This window comes from Chionomys nivalis, chromosome 12, assembly GCF_950005125.1.
Source record: "Chionomys nivalis chromosome 12, mChiNiv1.1, whole genome shotgun sequence".
Classification (NCBI taxonomy): Eukaryota; Metazoa; Chordata; class Mammalia; order Rodentia; family Cricetidae; genus Chionomys; species Chionomys nivalis.
In genome coordinates, this window is record NC_080097.1 from 44,013,668 (window position 1) to 44,035,490 (window position 21,823).

At 46.8% G+C, this 21,823-nt stretch overlaps 1 protein-coding gene across 1 annotated transcript in view; it reads right to left on the bottom strand.

Moving 5' to 3' along the window:
* Positions 1-21,823, bottom strand: part of Loxl2 (lysyl oxidase like 2) — an 80,631-nt gene that overhangs the window by 32,178 nt on the left and 26,630 nt on the right. Inside the window, exon 3 of the mRNA XM_057786752.1 lies at positions 15,453-15,628. Coding sequence (XP_057642735.1) covers positions 15,453-15,628 — 176 coding nt within the window. The remainder of the gene's footprint in view (positions 1-15,452; positions 15,629-21,823) is intronic.

Sequence of the window (21,823 nt, forward strand, 5' to 3'; positions counted from 1 at the left end):
TTTTTTTGCATTTCACCCCAAAGTGTGTGCAAACATACCAACGAGTATGTATGTGTACATGTCCATGTGTGCTTGTCAGACTGGAGCCCCACACAGGGGACCTTTAAGCTACCCCAGTCGCCGGGAGCACTACCTTACATCATTCCTCCCGTGAAAGCCCCCAGAGGTCCTGCTTGCAGGAAAAGAAGCAAAGCCACCCAGTGTTGAGCATGTCATGTGCAGGAGAGCCTCGAACCTGGGGAGCTGTGAGCTAAATAGGGCTGGGGATGATTATTTGGCTGTGGCAAGGCAAGATTCTGAATGTCTAACGGGAGCAGAGAAAAATATATAGCTCAATAAAAACAATTAAGAAAAGAAAAAAAACCATCTTTAAATCTTCTGGGTCAGTGGGAATAGAGGTTTGGGTTTGGGTTAAGAGGGATTCACTGGCAGGACTCTGCTAAAGAAAGAAGAAGGCTAGAGGAGAGGGTGGGGGAGGTGCCTACTCCTAGATGTGCTCCTCAGTCCCTGACACTCCACTGGAATGCCTTTGTGTGCAGAAGTGAGGCCTTTAGGGACCACGCTGAATGCTGAATGAGAGAAATGACTGGAGGGAGGGGCCCCAGAGTTATGTTGACACGTTTCATGCTTCTCCAAGGCACAGCCCATCCAGAAACTCTCTTCCTGCCCCCTCCCTGGAGACATTGCCATATCTTGGCAACAGTCCCTAAAGGAGTCCCTGCCTCCACCCATCTGCCACAGGACTGGCCGCGGAGAGTCCTTTCTAAAGCCTGATCTATGCTTGGTCCTCAGTTGGCTCCTTTTCGTCTCTAACACACAGATGTCTTAGCTAGAGATGCCTATGATCTTCCCTGGCTGATTCCAGCTAGTCCTCCCTCCCTAATGATGTCCCTGGCTCCAAATTTACCCTCAGATGCTATGAAATACAGTGTATAATAGCAACAGCTGCTAACAGTGCTTCACAGCGAGGAACTCTAAGTCAAGCACTTAGCATGCAGCCTCTTACCTAATCCCTAAACAGAATAATGTGGTTTACCGCTACTGTCTGCAAATTTACGGAAGAAAAAGCTAGTAATTCAATTTTCTTCCTCAGACCACCCTGGGGTGGTGTGTGAGACACACCCTGAGCAAGGCCAGGGACAGAGAGATGGGGCCAGTGAGGGCCAAGCTGGAAGGAAGACTCCAATGACCCAAGAGCCCTGTCTGTCCAGCCAGGATGCAAATGAATCAGAGATTGAACAGAGCCATTATTTGAGTGCCCAGGGATTACTGTCTCCAGCCACAGGCTTCAGAGCCCAAAGCCAGGCTTCAGAGTCCACAGGTCCTGCAAGGCAGTGGAAAGTATGTGGCTGAGAATAATGACGTTTGGCCCCAGTTCCCTCCAAGAGAAGCGGAAGGAAAGCTACCGGGGCAGGGTTATGTGTTCCAGACTGGATCCTTTACAGCCCTCATCAGCCCACAGGACTCGTGCCACCTGGACACATGGGCAGTGATGAGCCAAGAAGTGGCCTGAGGTTTAATCCAAGCCCATGGGCCAGCCCCTGCCTGCCTCTTCCCACAGCAGGAGGCCCCTGGCATCCAGCGTGGCTACATCATGCCCAGAAGGAAAGTTACAGCTGTCCTCATCCACCGCAGGCACGGCTGACATAATTCCACTCACAGATCTTTCATTGGCTGTCAGCAGTTGCATGAGCTTACAGGTGGGAGCTGTGACCCCTAGCTTGGTACTGTAGAGAGAGAAGAGCTGGCTGGGAAGCTTGGCAGCTGTCCTGAGAAGGGACCTGCACAAACTGAGGCTACAAACTGCCATACCTGTCCAAACTCTTGCCTCGATGTAGGACAAGATATGGCCCATTGGCAGATCTGTGGGCTTCAGTATGGGGATAGAGAGCCCTAGGGTTGGCTTTAGCTATCACTGTCTTCATTGCTCTCCCAGTTCAGTTCATACATGTATTTCTATGATGCATGCATATATGCATAGTGGTACTTGTATATGTGTGTGTAGTATGCATATCTCTCTGTGCTTCTATGTATCCATGAATTTGAATCTGTCTTTGTGTATTCGAGAGTGAGTACTGTGTCTATGCATGTGTGTAGAAGACATGTATATGGTGGCCAGGCTGTGTGTGTGCCATGTGGGTCTTTGCTCACATATGTGCATGGTGGTATATGATGGCCCATTTATGTCTTTGTATGTATGGAATATGCATCTGAGGCATGGAGGAGGAGAAATGGATTCAATCCCTACAACACTTAAGGAGAGGAAGCAGACAGAATGGGCTTTGCTCTCTTTCTTCTGAGGTAAAAGACCTTGTTGACAGGCGTTTCTTTTCTGTCCTGCCTGATCCTGCAGCTGTTTAGCCCCCCAAAAACACACTGAGGTCTATATTCATTACACACTGGCTGGCCTATTAGCTCAGGCTTCTTATTAACTCTTACATCTTAAAGTAGCCTATAATTTTTGTCTGTGTTAGCCACGTGACTTGGTACCTTTTATCAGTGAGGCCTTCTCATCTTGCTTCCTCTGTGACGACTGCAGAGTGATGTTTTTCCTCTTTCCAAAATTCTCCTGCTCTCATCACCCCGCCTCTACTTCCTGCCTGGTCACCCCACCTATACATCCTGCCTAGCTACTGGCCAATCCGCATTTTATTAAAACAATACAATATAAGGGACAGGGTACAAGACCATTGTCCCACAGCAACACTTATCTTTACCTGTACAAACAAGTCCTTCTTCTGGGCGGTACTGGGGTGGTTTGAAAGAGAAAGGCCTCACAGGCTCATGTTTGGGTACTTGGTCCTCAGTTGGTGGAACCAGCTGGGAAGGATTAGGGGATATGGCCACCTTAGAGGAGGCATGTCCCTGGGGGCAGGTTTTGAGGTTTCAAAGACTCCTGCCCTTCCCATTGAGCCTCCTACTTGTGGATCAAGGTGTGAGTTGATTCTGCTCTCCATTGTCCCGTCTGTCACACCTCTGCTCTGCCACCATAGACTAAGCCTCTGAAACCATGAGCCGAACTAAGTGCTTTCTTTTCAAAGGTGCCTTGTATGGTGCTTTGTCGGAGTAATTCAGAAGGAACTAAGATGGGCACTGTCCATTTCATTCACTCTTTTGCTTTTCACTCAACAAAATACGGGCTGTTGTTCATGGGCCTTGGCAGACTTCTTTGCACCTCTGTGCCCCGTTTCTTCTTTAACGGCAACTACTGTGGAAAGCCATTGCTGGTCAAGTGTCGGTCAACTGCCCTGAAGGCTCTGTCAACAGAACCTTACATCTATTCCCGTCTTCAGCTACCACACCATCTACAAGACGGCTAATGGTACAGCCCTGCTTATAGGTAAAAACATGAGGAAACTTGGTGAGGTTGGGTAACTTGTTCAAGTGCACAGACTTATTAATAAACAGATCAAAATGAAAAGGGAACTGTCTCTAAGGCAGGTTCCATGCAGTGACCACTCGCCCTTGAGGGGTCTCTGCTTTCACGCCACTTTCTTACCCAATATTGACGTGACTCTAATGCTGCGGATCCTCTGACTCTGACCTCTGGGTGATTCCCTCAGGGCTGCCTGGCACTGCACATGTTAGAAGTTCAAGATAGTCCCCAGCAAGACTATGAGTCAGAGACAGTGGACGTGAGGGGTGAGCTGCTCTTGTCCTCAGGCCAGTAGGAAGCGGCAGGCAAGTTTTGGTGGCACGTACTCAGGGCTCGTGCAAGCTCAGCAACACTCCAGGTCCTGGGAGACCTCAGGCTTAGGAAGCACATGCCTACAAGCACCGCCTCCCCCATCTCACTGCTGTGGAATCCCTCAGTGACCACAAGCGCTTGGATTTCCTTTTTCTCAGAACTTGGGTTCCCAAAGAGATTTGTTTGAAATACCAAAGTAAGCAGACTTTTTTTTTTTAATGTAGGCCTGTTAAAGTTTTGTTGCATGTATTTGTGTGTATGAACATGTGTGTGAATGAGAGTGAATGCCACAACACAACTGTAGAGGACAGAGGATAGCCCTAAGGACTGAGCTCAGGTTGCCAGCCTTTGGGGGCAAGTCCCTTTACCACTGAGCCATCTCGATGATCCAGGTTTGTACATTAAAATGAAGCCCTGGAGCCCAGAAGCCCATCAATCACCTGAAATGTCTTCAATTCTAACTAATATTTATCTGAATGCTGGTCCTCTTGCCAAAAACAATTATGTCCCCACTACTCCAAATGAGCTGTCCTCCCAGGGTCCTGCCCTTGTCCCACACAGAACGATTCTCCTACCTCTTAGGGAGGCCCCAGTGGTGACCAACAGGCTCTTTCAGGAGAGGAAAATCCAGATACAATGAGCTCAGGGACCTGCCATGCTGTAGCTGCTGGGCTTGTGGAAGGAGAGTAAATGCTAGGGAGGGGACGCCCAGGCTCATGCCACAAGGCTATTTAACAGACACAGCATCTGTTGGTGACTTGTAAATCGTGGAATGTGGCAGTCTGGGATCTTTGCCTATGAAGAATCACCCATTTTGAAAGGCTAGTTAGAAATTGCGTCAGGGTACGATGCGAGGAGAGGCACAGCGAGGAGACACACAACTTGCAGTCAACACCTTTCTAGAGTAACAGAGACCCTGCAGCAAGCAAATGGCCTCTCTGTAGGCATCAGAACCAGGCATATCTTAGCCGGGTGCCTTGTCTCTTCCTTCTGTTCCAGAAGCCATTATTTAAGCTCTTACTGGACGTCGCATCGCAGATGCAGTGGAAGAAATGTCATTCACGTCGACGTCCTCCTGGGATGTGGTAAACCCGATCACTTGGTCTGTCCTCCACTGCTAACGAGCGTCTGCATCTTGCTCAGAAGGCCCACAGCGTGCTTTGTTTGACCATTCTTTTGGAAGTGGGCTGTCGCATTCAGACTCATCTTCCCGACCTTTCTCGACATCTCATACCACACAACCCAGATGCCCACAATCCTTCCTAATACAGACAGAGCGAGCCATCAAGTGAGTCCCACCCGCCCAACTCTGCAGACCACGGTTTCTTCGTCCTTTCTTCTACTCTCTCTTCTTCACTCCTACGGCCCCTTTAGCCCCGGCCACACTTCTTCTTGTCTATTGATATCCCATCTACACTTCTGTAGCCCAAACAGGTATGCAGGACAATTGTGGCTATTTAAACAGGCCGTTCAAATTCTACCACCTCAGTCCCCTAGACGTCTTCTCAGATCTGATCCAGTCCATGCCCCATCTCTGGTCCAGTTCACGGCCACATTCATTCACAATGACCATAGTATAGTTATCATACCTTCCTGTGTCTCTCCAGGTCACTGGCTTAAGCCAGTCCCTGCAATTCTCCCCAGCCAATGCTCAGGGTCAAAGAGTCATCAACTGCTTGATTGATTCATAGATACACTTATTGCTTCGTATGTGTTTATAGAGTATTACTATGTACCAGGCCCTGTATAAGACCCTGAGATGCACAAGTCAACCAGTCATGCAAGCTGTTTGCTGTCATAAGGCTTCTAGTAGAGACAAAGGTGTTATTACATTCATGAAGCACTGTCTCAACCCTACGCATCTCTTCAGTCTTTAAGAAAATCTATTTACATGAGTATGTGTGTGTGTGTTTTGTATGTCAGCTGCCGGGTGTGTGAAAGCCAGAGATCAATGTCTGATATTTCATATTCTATCTTATTTTTTGGGACACTCTCTCACTGAACCTAAAACCTGCTGATTTGCTGTAGGAAGTCTAACAGCCAGTGTTTTCCCTCCCACTGGGGCGTGGCCTCTAATATTATTTGTACTGATGTAGAGATTGCGTCTGGCCTCTTTTCTGGCCGCTCTTTCTGGTTGCTGGATTCGGTTTCTGTTCTCCATTCAAGCAGAGGATTCTGATTTGTGAGTTTACCCCTAAATAAATAACCATCAATTTCTCAATTCTGAGCTAGTGTGGGATTTCTTTTAAGCGTCCTTCCACACTGATTCAGCTAGAACAACTAACTGTCCAACAAGATTCAGGGACCCTTCTGTCTCCACCCCCCCAGCATGGGATTATAAACACGGGCTGCCATGTCTTTTTTTTTTTTTTGTGGGTGCTGGGGAATCAAGCCTGGTTCTTCATGTTTGTGAGGCAAACAAGTACTTGCTAGCTGAGCCATCTCTCCAGCATGCCCCAAATATTTCACCCATTTAGATACCTCCCACATCTGCTTTTTGATGCCCTCATGTAGTCCTTGGTTTGTACTGGTCACTTTGTATTGATTTCTCTCTTTCCACATGATTTTTTTTTTTTTATCACCCAACTGGATCACAGCTGTGCCTCATCCCTTTGACAGGTCTGGTGGCATAGGCCTGTGATCCTAGTACCCAGGAGACCGAGGCAAGGTGATTGTAAGTTCAAGGCCTGTTTGGGTTTTAGAGAGAGGTTAAAAGCAGCCTGAGCAATTGACCCTGTCTCAAAATAAAGATTTTAACCCAGAAGGGCAGGAGGCAGGGTCTGCAGCAGTAGCCAGGCACATTGCTTAGAGTTACAGAAATTGTTTTGATGCATGAGGTTCTTAGTAGTAGCAAACACAGAAAAACATTTTTTGGAATTAATCAATGGTAGGTTTTGAAAAAAATGTAACAAGGGTGCGACTTAGTAAAATGTGTTGGTCACTAAAGCCAAGAAAATCATTTGACTCTTTTTAGTCTTTGTATAATGCAAAATAAACAGGTAGGCAGTTCTTGCCTCTTGTCAGTCACAACACAAGCATTTCTTGTGGAACCTGTGGACAGACATAGATCTCAGGTTGTCCTCCATCCTCCACATGCACGTACACACGCACACGCACACACCTTCATTCCCTTCCCCTCCCAGGATCTGACACACAGTTACCGAGATGAATTACCCCACAAAACCTGACCCTCAGCACCAGCTTATAGAGACTGGGGAGGTGGGTACTGTCTGTGAGTGCTTCTAACATTGCGTAGTAGAAGAATCTGCCTAGAGGATAATTATCCAGTGCTCATGATTGAATCAGAAACTCAGAGGTTAAGAAGTTGCCAGTAACATTATCTAGCCTTATCACTGACTTCTGACTGGGACCGTGGAACAAAGGGAAAGAAGAAAGGTGCTTCCATGGTACGTAAGTACATATGATCAATCTATCTATCTATCTATCTATCTATCTATCTATCTATCTATCTATCATCTATCTATCTATCTATCTATCTATCTATCTATCTATCTATCTTGAGGCAGAATCTCTCTTGCTCTATGGACCAGGCTGGTCTTGAACTTGCCAACCTCCTTTGTCAGCTCACTGGAGATTACAGATGTGCACCATCTTGCCTGGTTTCACTTCTGTGATTTTCTTTCTCCTTTTGTCGGGCTGGGGATTGAACCTAGGGCCTCAGACCTGCTGAGCAAATGCTTTACCACTAACCTACACCTTTCGTATTCTTTTTACTTCTTGTTATGAATCAGGATGTCACTAAGTTGTATAGGCCAGTTTTTGATTCACCCTGTAGATCCACAAAGACTTTGAACTTGCAATCCTCCTACCTCAGCCTGCCAAAGAACTGGGCTCCAAGGCCTGCACCAGTAGGCCCTGCTCCTGTCTGTGGTTTCCACTGTTCAGTTCGGCTCCAGACTGCCCTGGGAGGGAAGGCGGTGCAGTGGGGATGGTGCCGAGAGCTGAACTCACACGGACGCTGCTCGAGGAACAAGCCGGCTGTCTGTCTGGACCTCCTATAAATCAGGAGCTCTGCACCGCTGCTGGAAAAAGCTTTCATTTTCCAGCCTGGAAGGATGTGAGCAGGTAACAGAGGCTTCTTTAGAGTCTAGGCAGGAAGCCGGCGAGACACCTGCTCCAGCCACCAAACCCTTGTGGCCCAGGAGCTTCTCTGGCCTTGCCTGGGTTCCGAGGCCACAGGCTCAGCAAATCCTAGGCTGGGCCAGACTATACACTACATGTCTTTGATTGTACATAGCAATCATCGCCATGGCAACAAAACAACACGTTTTGAAATCATCTTTCTCCACCGCTAGACGTTGAGCTCAAGAAGGGCATGACTCTATCCATCATTCCCTTTCATCCTTGTGCCCAGCCTAGGGCTCAGTGGCCACGCACATGGAGAATGAATGAACAGATCCTTCTTACAACAGCCTTGTGAGGACGTGAGAGAGATTCAGTGTTCATTTTCCAGCATGGCGTTTGTACCTGAACTCTAGGGCAGGCGGCAGAGCCGGCTGAGACTCCACAAGGCCTGCCACGCTCATGTCACCAGACTGTCCTCCAGGCCCAGACAGCAGCGCTGCATACCCAGAGTGGCTATCCTCACTCAGCCCGTTCCCAGATGTTAACTTCCCACTTACTGCCCCAGTTAATCTCCTCTCCAGACCACCGTTCCGTGAACCAGCCCAACCCACCGTGTTCAAAGCTGGAACACATTTGTTCCATGCTCATTTGTTACATCTGAAGCAAAGTATAATGTTTGCACGCACTAACAACAGCAATGCTGTATGCATTTGCTTCATCTCACGCCTCTTTCTAAGGTATTCATGCTTTGCAAAGGGCTGCATGGACAGCTAGCCAGAACCAGCTTTCCAGATTTGCTGGGATCTGTGCTACTTCAAATATTTGCTTCTGTTTGCCACATAAATACTCTCTGCTTTTCAGACATGATGACCTATTTTCGGCTGAGAAAGCAAGGTACCTTAGAGTTTATTCTCTTGGGTACCTTATGGTGGCCAATAGTCCCAGCTACATAGAGGCTCTCAGGGGACAGAGCACAGGCTATGAGCACAGAGTAAGGCCCTATGCATCTTCCTATGCATGCTTCCAGAGTGGGAAAGAAAGATAACCCCAAACACCCAGCTCCAGAGCTCAGCCATCAAAGGGTGCCCTACTCAGTCTTTTCCACTCCTCTCCTGAGAGTTAGGGGCAAAGCGTCATTGTTACCTTTTCTTTTTCAGCAGGGAAGTCATTCAGCTCTCCTGCAATAAGCTGGGGAGCCTGGTTTATATGAAATCTCCCAAAGTATAGCCAGATAGAAACGGACCCCTTCCTTAAACCACCCAGCACATTCTGTCCCTCTGCATGGTGCTGGGATCAGAGACAATGAAACCGCCCAGCTGGGAAGTGCCCACTGTGCTGGAAGCCTCTCTAGAGGCCTTTCCCTGAGCTTCCAGATGCAGGCAGATAAGGCTGCTGCTGGGAGGGAGACATGGAAACATCTGGCGGGGACAGTGACTAACAAAAACCTGGATTCTTTGCTCAGGCGCTGTGGTTAAAGGAAAAGAGGTTTTTTCAGGCCCCATCATCTTTCCAGAAGGATGTGAGCCTGTAGAGTCGGGGGACATAAACGACCTTCTCCTGGCTTTGCAGCATCCCCCTGTTGACCCCTCAGGATATCCTGGGCTACCATTGTTTTAGTGATGATACAGGGAATCCCTCACAGAATAGACTCCACCTTGGGGATTTTTAGTCCATCCTGCTGACTTAGTTGCCACCACACCTAGTTTTATGTGGTGCTGGGAATCAATCCCAGGCTTTGAGCATACCAGGCAAGCGCACTACCAACTGAGCTACACCTCCAACTCCTTATTTGTGTTTTGCAGAAATGTGTAGTAGAGAAGGCACATTTCCTGACCCAATAGACTCCAGCAGATGCCTTAGGGGTACAAGCACGTGACCTAGGGATTTGCACCAGTTGCAGGGTTGCTCTGAAAGACATCTGGATTTGTAATCCTTCCTTATCTAATGCTTTTTCCACCCACCACAGACAGGAAACAAAGTGTCCAGGTTCAAGAGGCTCTGAGGTCCAGGGAGGTTTGCTGGGAGCCCTGTTTTCTGGATTTAAAAATATCTGAGTTGCATATGTCAGCTTTTGTTCCTATAAAATGTTTTACTTAAAAAAATATTTCAATGACTGACCCAAGGTGCATTTGTCTCTACACTGAGCCACATGGATGTTTTATAGTACGATATCAGGGGATCTGAGAAGAGTCAGCCACTCTGGACACAATCCCAAGTCTGTCTCTACAAGACTAGAACCCATGTTTTCAGCTACAGGGTCTGACGCTGAGGGCCAACAGCAAGATGAGATGGTACAGCCTACATCAGAAAGAATAGATACCTGTTCAGTGGGTTTCTATAGTAGAAAGGTTGTATAGTCATTCATCACCCCAGAGGGTGTCTAGAGTGCACAGAGGTGTCCAAGGATGTTGTCAGGGCAAGTGAAATTCTACCAATTGCACCTGGTGTAGTTCATCCTCCATGAACTAGGTCAGTTCAATAATGATAACAGCCCCCAACAACCTATCATAAATCCTTCACAGTCTACAAAGCCTCTCACCCAGCTCATTCAATTCTTCTCCCCTGCAGAGTCCTTAGAATGACCTTGTCAAGGACAGAGAGGCCACTGCTACCATGGTTACTGACTGTTGCCTAGTATACTGGTTGCAGTCATCAGGAGCCTCGGCATCAAATCTGTGGACTCCTCTTCCTTGTGAGGAAGGGGTTATTTTCCCTCCTCTGGAAAGGGGATTCAGTGTCAAAGAGTCCCAAAGATGCCTCAAGCAGACAGAGAAGTCTGGGGAAGAAAAATAAGTAAGATCTCATTAGCTACTTTCCTAACTTAAGAACTACGTTTTTCTAACCCTAACCCTAACCCTAACCCTAACCCTAACCCTAAACCTAATCCCTAACCCCTAAACATAACCCTAACGCTAACCCTGAGTTCTTAGGGTAGGGTTAGCAAATCCTGGTTCTAATAACTAGACATGTTTCTGGCATTCATAGCAAATCCTGGTTCTAATAACTAGACATGTTTCTGGCATTCATTGCTGAGGTTTCGTCCAGACTGGTACAGTTTCCCTCCACACTCTTCTTGGGGATATCTGGAGCACTCTAGCAGAGATGCAAGCCTTTGGGGGGGGGTCATCTGGAGTACTGTGATCTGCCCTGACCTCCAGACAACCAGTGAGGATGCAGAGTCAATACCTAGCTTCCAGGTCAACGTTTTGAGAGGCCAGAAGAGGGCCTGAGCGCACAGCACACATCCTCTTTGGCATCACGTCTCTGTACATGTGTGACATACATACAGCTCAGTGATGCCTATTTGGCTGCTAGATGCCTCTAACACGAGATGAAGGCTTTCCCATAGCTTCTGAGTGAAAGGAGCTTAGAGTTCAGCAATCAGAGAATCCTGCTTCTTTCTCCATATAGGAAACTGATTGCAATACTTCTGGCCGGAGGTCATCCAGTTTCTGCTTGAACTCCTCCATCAGCAAGAAACTTACTACACAGAAGGGCAGATGAATCTGTGGTGGGACTCTGAAGCAGGCGTCTCATTCATCACCTGCATCTCTGTCTTAGCTCTCTCTAGGAGCTGGAATAAATGATAAACATTTGTCTCCATGGTAGCACTCCAAATATTTGAAAAGCACCAACAGTGCCTCTCCCTCAGTATCTCTTCTTGACAGAAAAATCTTCATTCTCTCATAAGATATGGTTTCCAGACTTGCCTCTGTCCTGATGGCCCTTCCTGTGGGTGACCTAGTTAAGAGATGGACCCAGAACCGAACTAGTAACACAGAAAGTCTGTGTTGTGGTTCACAGTCACCGTAAAAGCACTATTGATTTACAGTGAGCTTTTAGTCAATCAGCATTTGCAGAAATTAAAAAAAAAAAAAAAGCAGTGCCTTTCACTCACCCCCTCCACCCCGTGACTGCGCTCTTGAGCCTGATATCGTTCCCCATAAACTTGGATATTGGATTGTATGGTGAAAATCCCTGACCCCCAAATAGAACACAACCTTACATTTTGAGTAGATAACTATCATATCTGAGATCAATTACTTCAAGTTAATATAGCTTTCCTAAATCTACATTTCATAATTTTATATTTCAGCAGTTCCTCCTAGTTTGATATTTTTCAGTCTTTTTCTCGGTCTACATTTTTTGTTTCCAGGCACATTGCTCAGGCAGGATGCACAGACAGGAACAGAGAGGTGTGGGGCACACCACTAGAGACCGTTCACTGCGTTCACACAAAACTAGTCAGCATCTCAGCTCGGGCATAGTGTCCAATAATACCTAATCTAACTGCGTTTCCACCAAAGCTATGTCTCATTCACTCACCCACAATGATTTAATAGGGGCCATTTCTTTAGTCAAGAGGAATGCTTCCATGACTTCAACTATTGACATGAGGCATTTGGAGAAACTTCCCAGCATCCCACAGGCATCCCGTGTAGGTGGTCTGGGCAGTTCCTGGTCAGACCAGAGCTATGTGTAAGCATGAGCTGTAACCATGAAAGCCAGCATGTAGGAATCTTCTTGCAACTCAAGGGCTCTCCTAAGGCATCTTGTAGGGCCGACATGACCTACTTTCAGTGGGTATGGAAGGGAGGTCCCAGAAGACAGCTCATTAACTGAAGGTTCCTGTGTGTCTGTGGCTGGACAAAGAAGCCTCACCCTGGCTTATGTCACCGAGCTGTTCTGCCCAACGGGAGGCCTTTTAGGAAAATGTGCAGTTCAAAGCCTGTGCCTGTCATCTAGCTTTTTATACCAGATGTCTGCTCTGTAGCCCTCTGGGTGACTGAATTCACCAGGTTCTGTGCACTTGGCTTTGGCATGATGCTCCAGCTGTTCTCGTGACACACACGTGGTTCTGTTCAGCCACTAAGGATTATATTTTCTTTCCGATGGGAGTCCTCAGATCATAGCAGATACAACTTCCCCCAACAAATGTCAAAGGTAAACACTGTGTTGCTCATCTTAGACTCTCAGCATTTCCAGAATAAGAAAGTACTTCCCAACATATTTTTTTTCAGACTGTTTACCCCTGTTCCATTTCATTGGGGCTCTGCTTTGGATGTAACATGTTTTATGGCTGGGAGCAGATCTCAGCTGATAAAATGACTAGCACTGTGAAGCCCTGGGGTTGGCTCTCTAGCATCATATAAACCCAATATGGTAGTGCGTGCCTGAGATCCTAACACCAGGAGATGGAGGAAGGAGAATCTGAAATGGAAGGTCCTCATTCTTGGCTACATGTTGAGTTTCAGGTCAGTTCTGGGTACCTGAGATCTTGCACACACCCCAAATTAAGTAAAATAAATAAATAAGTGAATAAACTATGTTACATCTTAGCTGCCCTCCATATACTAAATATTGTAACTAGTACATTGTAGGAGGTCAGCGAGCATTACTTATGGAAGTGCTGCTCACACGGTCCCCTTTCCAGGATTATTTATTATTGTTATTGTTATTATTATGTTGTTATTTTGCTAGCAGGAGATGAATCTTTTTCTCTCACAACCCCAAATCAACTGATATTTTGCTCTTTTTTTCCTTCAGTTGGCACCATTAATATCTTCTTAGCCACAGATCCCAGGCCTTTCTTCTCTCAACACTCCAAGTGGATAGTCTTGATTCTAGCTGAGTACAAGACCACAGAAGATGCCATAAATAAGCTCAGTGTATACAGAGGCAGGGCAATGCCATGGAGGACTGAATGATTGCTCTGTGTGCTTCTCTTCACGGTACCGTTTAATACTTGATCTTGGGTGCATCTCTGCCTAAGGGAACATCAATCTCTGGTATCCATTGCTAGGAAGAAGGACATTCAGAAGTGGGAAATTTGTTCACATTTGGTGCATCCGTGTGTCAGATGCAACGATGATTAAGACGTAGCTTCTGCCTTCCAGGAGCTTCTGGTCTTGTCAGAGAGCAGAGACACATACAAGTGGGTGCTGTTTCCTTAGGGATGTAGAGTGGGCATGGATATTTCTGGGACTCTGGGTTTCATAGCCCATTCTCTTCTATGTCAATTCCATGAGAAAACAAAAGTTCGTGACTGGTATTCAGTCCCGGAACTGGATCGTCTCCGTGGTACTCTTGTTATGAATGAATGACCATGTTTGAAGATGACCACTAAAAGTGGCCTCACACTCTAGCCAAGGGGAGGATGGGAACTCATTCACTATCCATGCAGGTTGGGACAGGACCCAGTGTGTACTGCATGCCATGCGCTTTCGGGGCACAGGAAAGAGGAGCAGGGCAGTGGGAGTCATGGAAAGGTAACATCTAGGGCACAGTCTGGGGCCATCACCTGGAGCCTAAATGGGAGTGATTTCACGTCTTTTTTTCTTTTCAAGATGGCTCAGCAGTTAAGAGCACTTGCTGTTCTTCCAGAAGACTGAGTCAACCCCCAGAACCTACATGGCAGCTCACAACCATTTGTGCTCTCTTCTGGCCTCCTTGAGCACCAGGTACATATGTGGTACAGAGACATACATGTAAGCAAAACACCCACACACATCATGGTATCCGCTCTGCAGAAATCCTTCAGCTTTCCCTCACGTCAAATCTAGCTGGTATTAATCCCCGTATATACCTAGTACTCAACAAATAGGCAAGACATATTATATGCAAAAAAAGAAAGAAAATACATTCTCAAATAGGGAAGACACGATTTGAGAGCACGCAGAGGCTGAGAATACACAGTTGTTTGTGTTTTAACAACAAAAAAAAAAGCTTGCCTGAAGATCAGAGTGCAGAACTAAACCGCTAGAGGCCAGGCAGTGGTGGCACACACCTCTAATCCCAGGACTTGGGAGAGAGAGGCAGATGGATCTGTCAGTTCAAGGCCACCCTGGGCTACACAAAATTGTTCCAGTGTAAAAGAGAAACAGAGCTCACACAAAGGTCACCCCAGCACTTGTGATCACAGCCTTTAATCCCAGCACAAGGGAGGAGGAGACCGGAGTGATATGGCTGGGTGGAGAGAGGAACATAAGGCAGGAGGAGACAGGATCATTGTAGTCTAAGTAGCAATTCAATCTGAGGCAGTCAGGCTAGTGGTGTGGGACAATTGTCTATATTCTGTCAATTATGTTTTAAATAAATGCTGATTGGCCAGTAGCCAGGCAGGAAGTATAGACAGGACAACCAGATAGGAAATAGAGGCAGGTCAATGAGAACAGAGAATTCTGGGAAGGAGGAAGCCCATTCCTCCAGCGGTCCTGTCCCCACAGAAGAAGGAAGATGTGATTGCCTCACTGAAAAAGGTACCGATCCATGTGACTAACATAGATAAGAATAATGGATTAATATAAGAGTTAATAAGAAGCCTGAGCTAATGGGCCAATCAGCTTATCATTAATATAGACTTCTGTGTGATTTCTTTGGGGCTAAATGGCTGTGGGACCTGGTTGCAGGACAGAAACCAAGCAGGATAGAAACACAGACAACAGGCTGGGGATGCAGTCTGAGAACAGGATCGCCTCTTTGATTTCAACATTGGTAGAGGTAAAAACTCTCTAGTGGTTGGCTGCTCTGTTTCTCTGATCCTTCAGCTTTCACCTCCTATAGCTAATTCTAAGATTTTATTATTAGACCAATTAGAATTCATGCTACAGGTTACGGATTTCATGCTCACAACAGCACACACACACACACAAACACACACAAAGAACATAGAGCTTACCTCTATTTGGTTGATCAATGAGTTGTCAAATTTGAACCCAGGAATCCTCTTGTCACTGCACACCACGCCCACATCTTCCGTGTGCTTGCAGTCAGTAACACCCCAGCCATTGGAGGAGCAGGCTGCCAGGGTTGCTTCTTTGCCAGTGCAGTGGACATTGTCCAGCCAGATGGGCCCTGAAGGAAGCAGAGGTTGTCAACTCACTTCCAGGTGGCAAGGGCACTGGCACCTTACACAGAATTCCACCCCAAATTTGGCAAGTGTGTGTAGCTGTCAATTAATTTTTGTTACATGAGATTGTCACACCTAATCTTAGATCACTGGAATTCCCTTGCTAGAATAGGCAGTTGATGTGATCTGAGGAGGTGGTGGTTTGCCCACAATTAGGACAGAAATCATATTCAATCCTGGAAGTCATGTGGTATATCAGTTACCTTTCTCAATGTGTGATAAAACGCCCGACAGAGACATAGGAAAGAAGGGTTTACATCGGCTCGTGGTTTACAAAGGGATACAGCTGATCATGGCAGGATGACATCAAGAAGTGAGGCCGGGCAGTAGTGGTGCATGCCTTTAATCCCAGTACTCAGGAGGCAGAGGTAGGTGGATCTCTGTGAGTTCGAGGCCAACCTGGTCTACAGAGTGAGCTCCAGGACAGCCAGGGCTACACAGAGAAACCCTGTCTGGAAAAACCAAAAAGAAGGAGGAGGAGAAGGAGGAGGAGGAGAAGGAGGAGGAGGAGAAGGAGGAGGAGGAGGAGGAGGAGGAGGAGGAGGAGGAGGAGGAGGAGGAGGAAGAAGAAGAAGAAGAAGAAGAAGAAGAAGAAGAAGAAGAAGAAGAAGAAGAAGAAGAAGAAGAAGAAGAAGAAGAAGAAGAAGAAGAATCAATCACATTCAGGAAGCAGAGAGGGATGAATTCTAACACTTAGCTGACTTCCTTGTTTTCCTCCTTTTTGTTCAGTTTGGGACTCCAGATGGTACCACCCACACTCAGGGTGGGTCTTCCCTCCGCAGTTAAATCTCTGTGGCAACATCTTGATAGGCACACACAGAAGTGAGTCTCCTAGGAGATTTCAAACCCAGTCAACTTGACATGAAGTTTAGCTTTATTTATTATTATTGTGTGTGTACATGATGGGTGTGGGGGGGTGGGGCACATGCCACAGTGAGAAAGTGCGGAGGTCAGAGAGCAGTTTGGTGGAGTTGGATCTCTCCTTCCAGGTTGACACGAGCCTCAGGGGACTTTTACCCACTGAGCTACATCACCAGTCTGACCATGCATTTTAGCCACCCTGAGCAGTACAAAAGAACAGGGGCGTTTGTGGGAAGCAGAGGGTTAATGCGTGAGGAGTTGTCTAAATTACTTTCCAATTGCTGTGACAAAACACCATAACCAAGGCCACTTAGGAAAGAAAGTGTTTAATTAGGGCTCATGGATCCAGAGGGCTGGCGTCCCTGACTACCACGGTAGGAGCATGGCAGCAGGCAGGCAGGCAGGCGTGATGCTGGAGCGGTAACTGAGAGATCACATCTAGAGACGCAGCCATGAGGCAGGGAGAGTGGAGTGGCAAGCGCTTTGGAAACCACAAAGCCAGTCCCCAGTGACAAGGCCACACCTCCCCCATCCTTCGCAAATAATTTCTTCCCAAGAAGTTCCACTAACAAGCATTCAAATATATGAGTCTTTGGGGGCGGGGGGGGGGGGGCGGACAAGGGCCACACCACCATAGAAGCAGAGGAAAGCCTCAGACCCTGTGGGAACTCGCAAAGCCTCCCTCTGGTTTGTGTGTGAGACGGTTAACAGGATGCGCATGCGCAAAAACTACTAACCACAAGTTCTCTCTCCAGATGATTGTAATCTGAGACTGACGGCTCTCCTTCAGAGACCGCCTAACAAGACTGCTTAACCCTTCCTTCTGGACTGTACATAACGCAGGGTCAGGAGTTCTGAATTGCTGCTGTAATTGGTGCTGCTCCACAGAACCAGCACAGCCCACCCAATCTCAGCTTTCCTGTCTGTGTGCCTGTGCGTCTTCTGTCCTCTCCTTCATTCCCTTGAAACCCCAACCAGGTTTCCCCGGGGCCAAGCCATGCTGGATGCAATAGGCTTTGGAGACTAACCTGGATTGGAATTCTGGTTCAGTCTCTATTAGCTTTGAACCCCCTGTCAAAGCCCTGTTCCCATCAGCAAAGTGGAGACAGCAAGTGAGACAAATAGAGACAACATGCAAACCGCAGAGAAGCGGAGTGGCTAGAGACAGCTCATGGCTGCTCTATAGTGAAAATGGGGGCAATGACAAGGACATGGGTTTAGTTATTACCCGTAACACAAGTCAGCTTAGCATGCCTCTGCAAAAGGGGCAGCTGTCATCCCATCCACTCTGTCAGCAAGGGTTTGCTGGCTTTAGGGCACCTCCACATGTATCACCACCTGGGGGAGACCTAGGTAACACTCTTTCCAGACAGAGAAGTCTGGTTCAGAGAGGTCAGCCTCTGGGCACCAAGTCATAGCCTATGAGTCGGTTCCCTAATTAGCACCTTCTCAAGTCCTCTTTTTCTCCATACCTGGTCAGGGACAGGTCATCACACACGTGCTTCTGCCTCCTAAGTGCTGGTTTTAAAGACGTGCACTACCAGTCTGGCTTATGCCTTTGTATCTTGACAGACAGAAAACAGGGAATTGACTGGAAGTGTGGTTACACTATATAATGTTAAGGCCCTCCCCCAGTGACTCTCTTCCTCCCATCAAGGCCCCACCTCCAAAAAATTTCCCAGCCTTCTAAAGCAGTGCCACCAGCTGGGGAACCAAGTGTTCAAATACAGAAGCCTGCTGAGGACATCTCACCACCACCCCGATGGCATGAGATGGTGTCACATGGTTAACCCTCTGGGACTTTGCACTCAGAATTTTCTCCTAGTGCAAAGAACAGGAGGCTGGCCACATTCCACAGTGACCTTGCTGTAGTGGGGGTCAGGGCTGGGATAGGACCCTGAGCCCTATACATGCTAGACTGAGGCAAGGGAATCACAAGTTTGAGCCCACCACGTTGCACAGTGAGATCCACCAAGTCAGCCTGCACAATTTATTGAGACCCTGTCTCTAAATCTAGAAGAAAGAAATTGCAGATGTACTCAGCCCTGTGTCTGAAATCGTAGCACTCCAAAGACTAAGAACAACTGCCTGGAGTTTGAGGCTAGACTGGGCTATACAGTGAGTTCCAGTCTAGCCTGGGCTCAGAATGAGACCTTGTCTCAATAAAGAAATAAATAAATTTAAAAGGCTGGGGCTGTAGCTCAGTGGCAAGGTACTTGTCTAGTATCTACAAGGCCTCAGCACAAGAAAGGAAGGAAGGGACAGAGGGAGAGACAGAGGGAGGGGAGGGAAGGAGAGACAGACATTGAAAGCAAGGCCTTGGGGGAGGAGTCTGTACACCCACTTTTACAGAAGCGTAATTCGTAACTGCCAAGAGATCTAAGCAGCGAACATCTGTTGACAAACTGCATACATATAAGGGAAAACTGTAGAAGGGAAAACTCTGACACATGCTTCAGGCCTTGAGGACATTCCGCTAAGTGGGAAAAGCTGGTCACAAAAGACCAAATACGGAAAGATTACTACCTAGACTTCTGAAATTCTGAGAAACCAAGTAGAATAGGAATTGCCAGGGGCGGTGAGGAGGATGGGAGGTGGTTATTTAATGGGCCCAGAGTTTCTGTTTTGCAAGATGTTTTGGAAATTGGTTGCATGACAATGGGAAAATACTTAACACTACTAAAGTGTATATGCACTTCAAAAGATTGGGATATAAATGGTATAATGTATATTTTACTGCAATAAACAATAAAACCGTAAAAAAGATGCCAGATAGTATCAAATAACGTGTGTGTGTGTGTGTGTGTGTGTGTATGTGTGTTTGTGGTCTATCTACATAGACAGGCATCAGATTGCACACATGTGTGCATATACATGCCTGGAAGCCAAACTTTGTATTAGCATGCCTTCCTCTATTGATCTCTACCTCATTTTTTGCAACAGGGTCACTTCCCTGAACCTGGACAGTTCAGCTAGGCTGACTTGGCCCGACACCTTAATGGATGGGAGTGGCCCTGCTCCTCCATGCAGGGGCTACATAGACACAGCCTTCATGTTTGGCTTTTATGTGTTTGCTTGGGATTCACACTCAAATTCTCATGCTTGCACAGCAAGCACTTTGCCCCCCAAACATTACAAAACCAAACTCAACCACATCTGTCATTTTCCCACAGGTCCTTTTAGAGGCCTAGAAAACAGAAGAGGCGAACAAACCTGTGTTTATGTCCTATCTGCCACGGCCTTGGGGACCTGTGACTGAGTCAGCCATTGAAACAAACCTTGTCCCCATTTCTAAAGTCAAAGTGATATCCAACAGACAGGCTGCCATGAAGATCCAGCAAGCTAATGAACAGGGCTGCTGACATATTCCATCCCCTTTTCCTTGTTCTAAGTAAACAAGCCAATGTATTATATGGCTCCCATAGTGGCTGAGGGAGCTGATGAAAACACTCCCATCATAGATTAAAAAATCGACGTGTGAAGCTGAGGTTGTTCAAGGCCAAGGAGGACGTGGGGCCCGTCTCCTGACTTGCAAGCCTGGCTACAACGTGTGTACTCTGATGCCTGGCTGGTTGGGGCTCAAAGGACAGAGCTCTGGACTCATTGTGGGAACAATGAGTTGATTGAAAACATCTGGACGGAGGTTTTCCAACCACTTTCTCAATCTGGGCTGGTTTCCAAGCCATCAGGCTCCACTGAAACGCATGCTTGCTAATAGACGGCTGTTTCTACAGCAAGCTAGTATTTGTTTTACCATGTACTAGCAACGGAAGGGCCCCTCCATCTTGCCAGCGAGGCTTCTCTCTCAGAACATTCCGAACTGAGCTGCTGAAGGGCAGATTGTGAAAAGAGGCAGTGCCCTCATTCCTTCTGTAGCCAAAGAAGCCACCCTCACTTGGGCATGGAGGATGACCAGAAACATTTTGTTTCCCACCTAGTATATGTATGTATGTGAATATATATGTATATGTATATATATATGTATATGTATATATTATATATTGCACAAAATAATGGGTTTCAGCCAGGTATGGTGGCACATGCCTGTAATTGCAGTACTAGCAAGGCAGAAGCAGGAGAATCACCCATGAGTTTGAGGACAGTCAATAACCAGTCTCAAAGAGTGAGTTCATTAAGACATTCTTGTGCAAGCATATCATGAACTTAGGTATTCTTCACCCCACTATCTTCTCCTGCCCTTCAGCTCTGCTGATCCCCTCCTCTTCCCAAAGAGCCTTCTGCTTCCAAGTCATTGTTAATGTTGTTTGTTTTGTTTTTCCAGACAGAGTGTCTCTGTGGAGCCCTGGCTATCCTGGAACTCGCTATATAGACCAGGCTAGCCTCTGATTCAAAGACTCACCTGCCTCCACTTCCTGAATGCTGGAATTAAAGGTATCTGCCATCACTGCCTGGCTCAAGTTCTTTTTTTTTTAAAGTCTAGATTTTATATACAAGAGAAAACATGATATTTTTCTAGTTGGCCTCAGCTTGCTTCACTTTATATGATGGTATCTAGTTTCATCCATTTTCCCAAAATGATACAATTTTGTTTTTGTGATGGCTGACAAGTATTTCATTATATATCTATATCTATATATCCCTTATTCAATCATATCTATCTATCATCTATCTATCTATCTATCTATCTATCTATCTATCTATCTATCTATCTATCATCTATCTATCTATCTAAGACAGGATCTCACTGTGTAACTCTGGCTATGCTACAATTCACCCTGTAGACCAGGTTGGTCTAGAACTCACAGAGATCTACCTGCCTCTGCCTCCCAAGTGCACCACTATGTCCCGCTCTCAGTCATCTCTTGATGGATGTCCAGTTTAATTCCACCACATGGCTACGGTGAAAAATTCAGAGTATCTTTGCATGGAGCAGCAAAGCGTGTGGAATCAGCACCCTGGGGTACCGAGGGAGCTGTTACGCAGCGGAACTGCTCTGTCCTGTACCATTCATGCTCCCTTCTAGCAGGCTTGCTCTCTGCTAAGCTTGACCATGACGTTGTCTGCTAGATGGAGGACACACAAATCTACACTTTGCTAAGATAGTATCAGCAGCCACGGTTTATTATTTGGTCTGGTTTCGTGTCAATGTTTTCTCCGGTATATCTGGTACCCGTCAGCTAGATTGTCCTGCTTCCAACACACACTGCTTGCATGTCTGCCTATGGGAAAGTGAGGCAGTTCTAGGCACCTAGGGGACATCTGGATGCAGGGAAAGTGGTACTTGGGATGAGGCTCTTATTGAGGACACAAACAAAAGC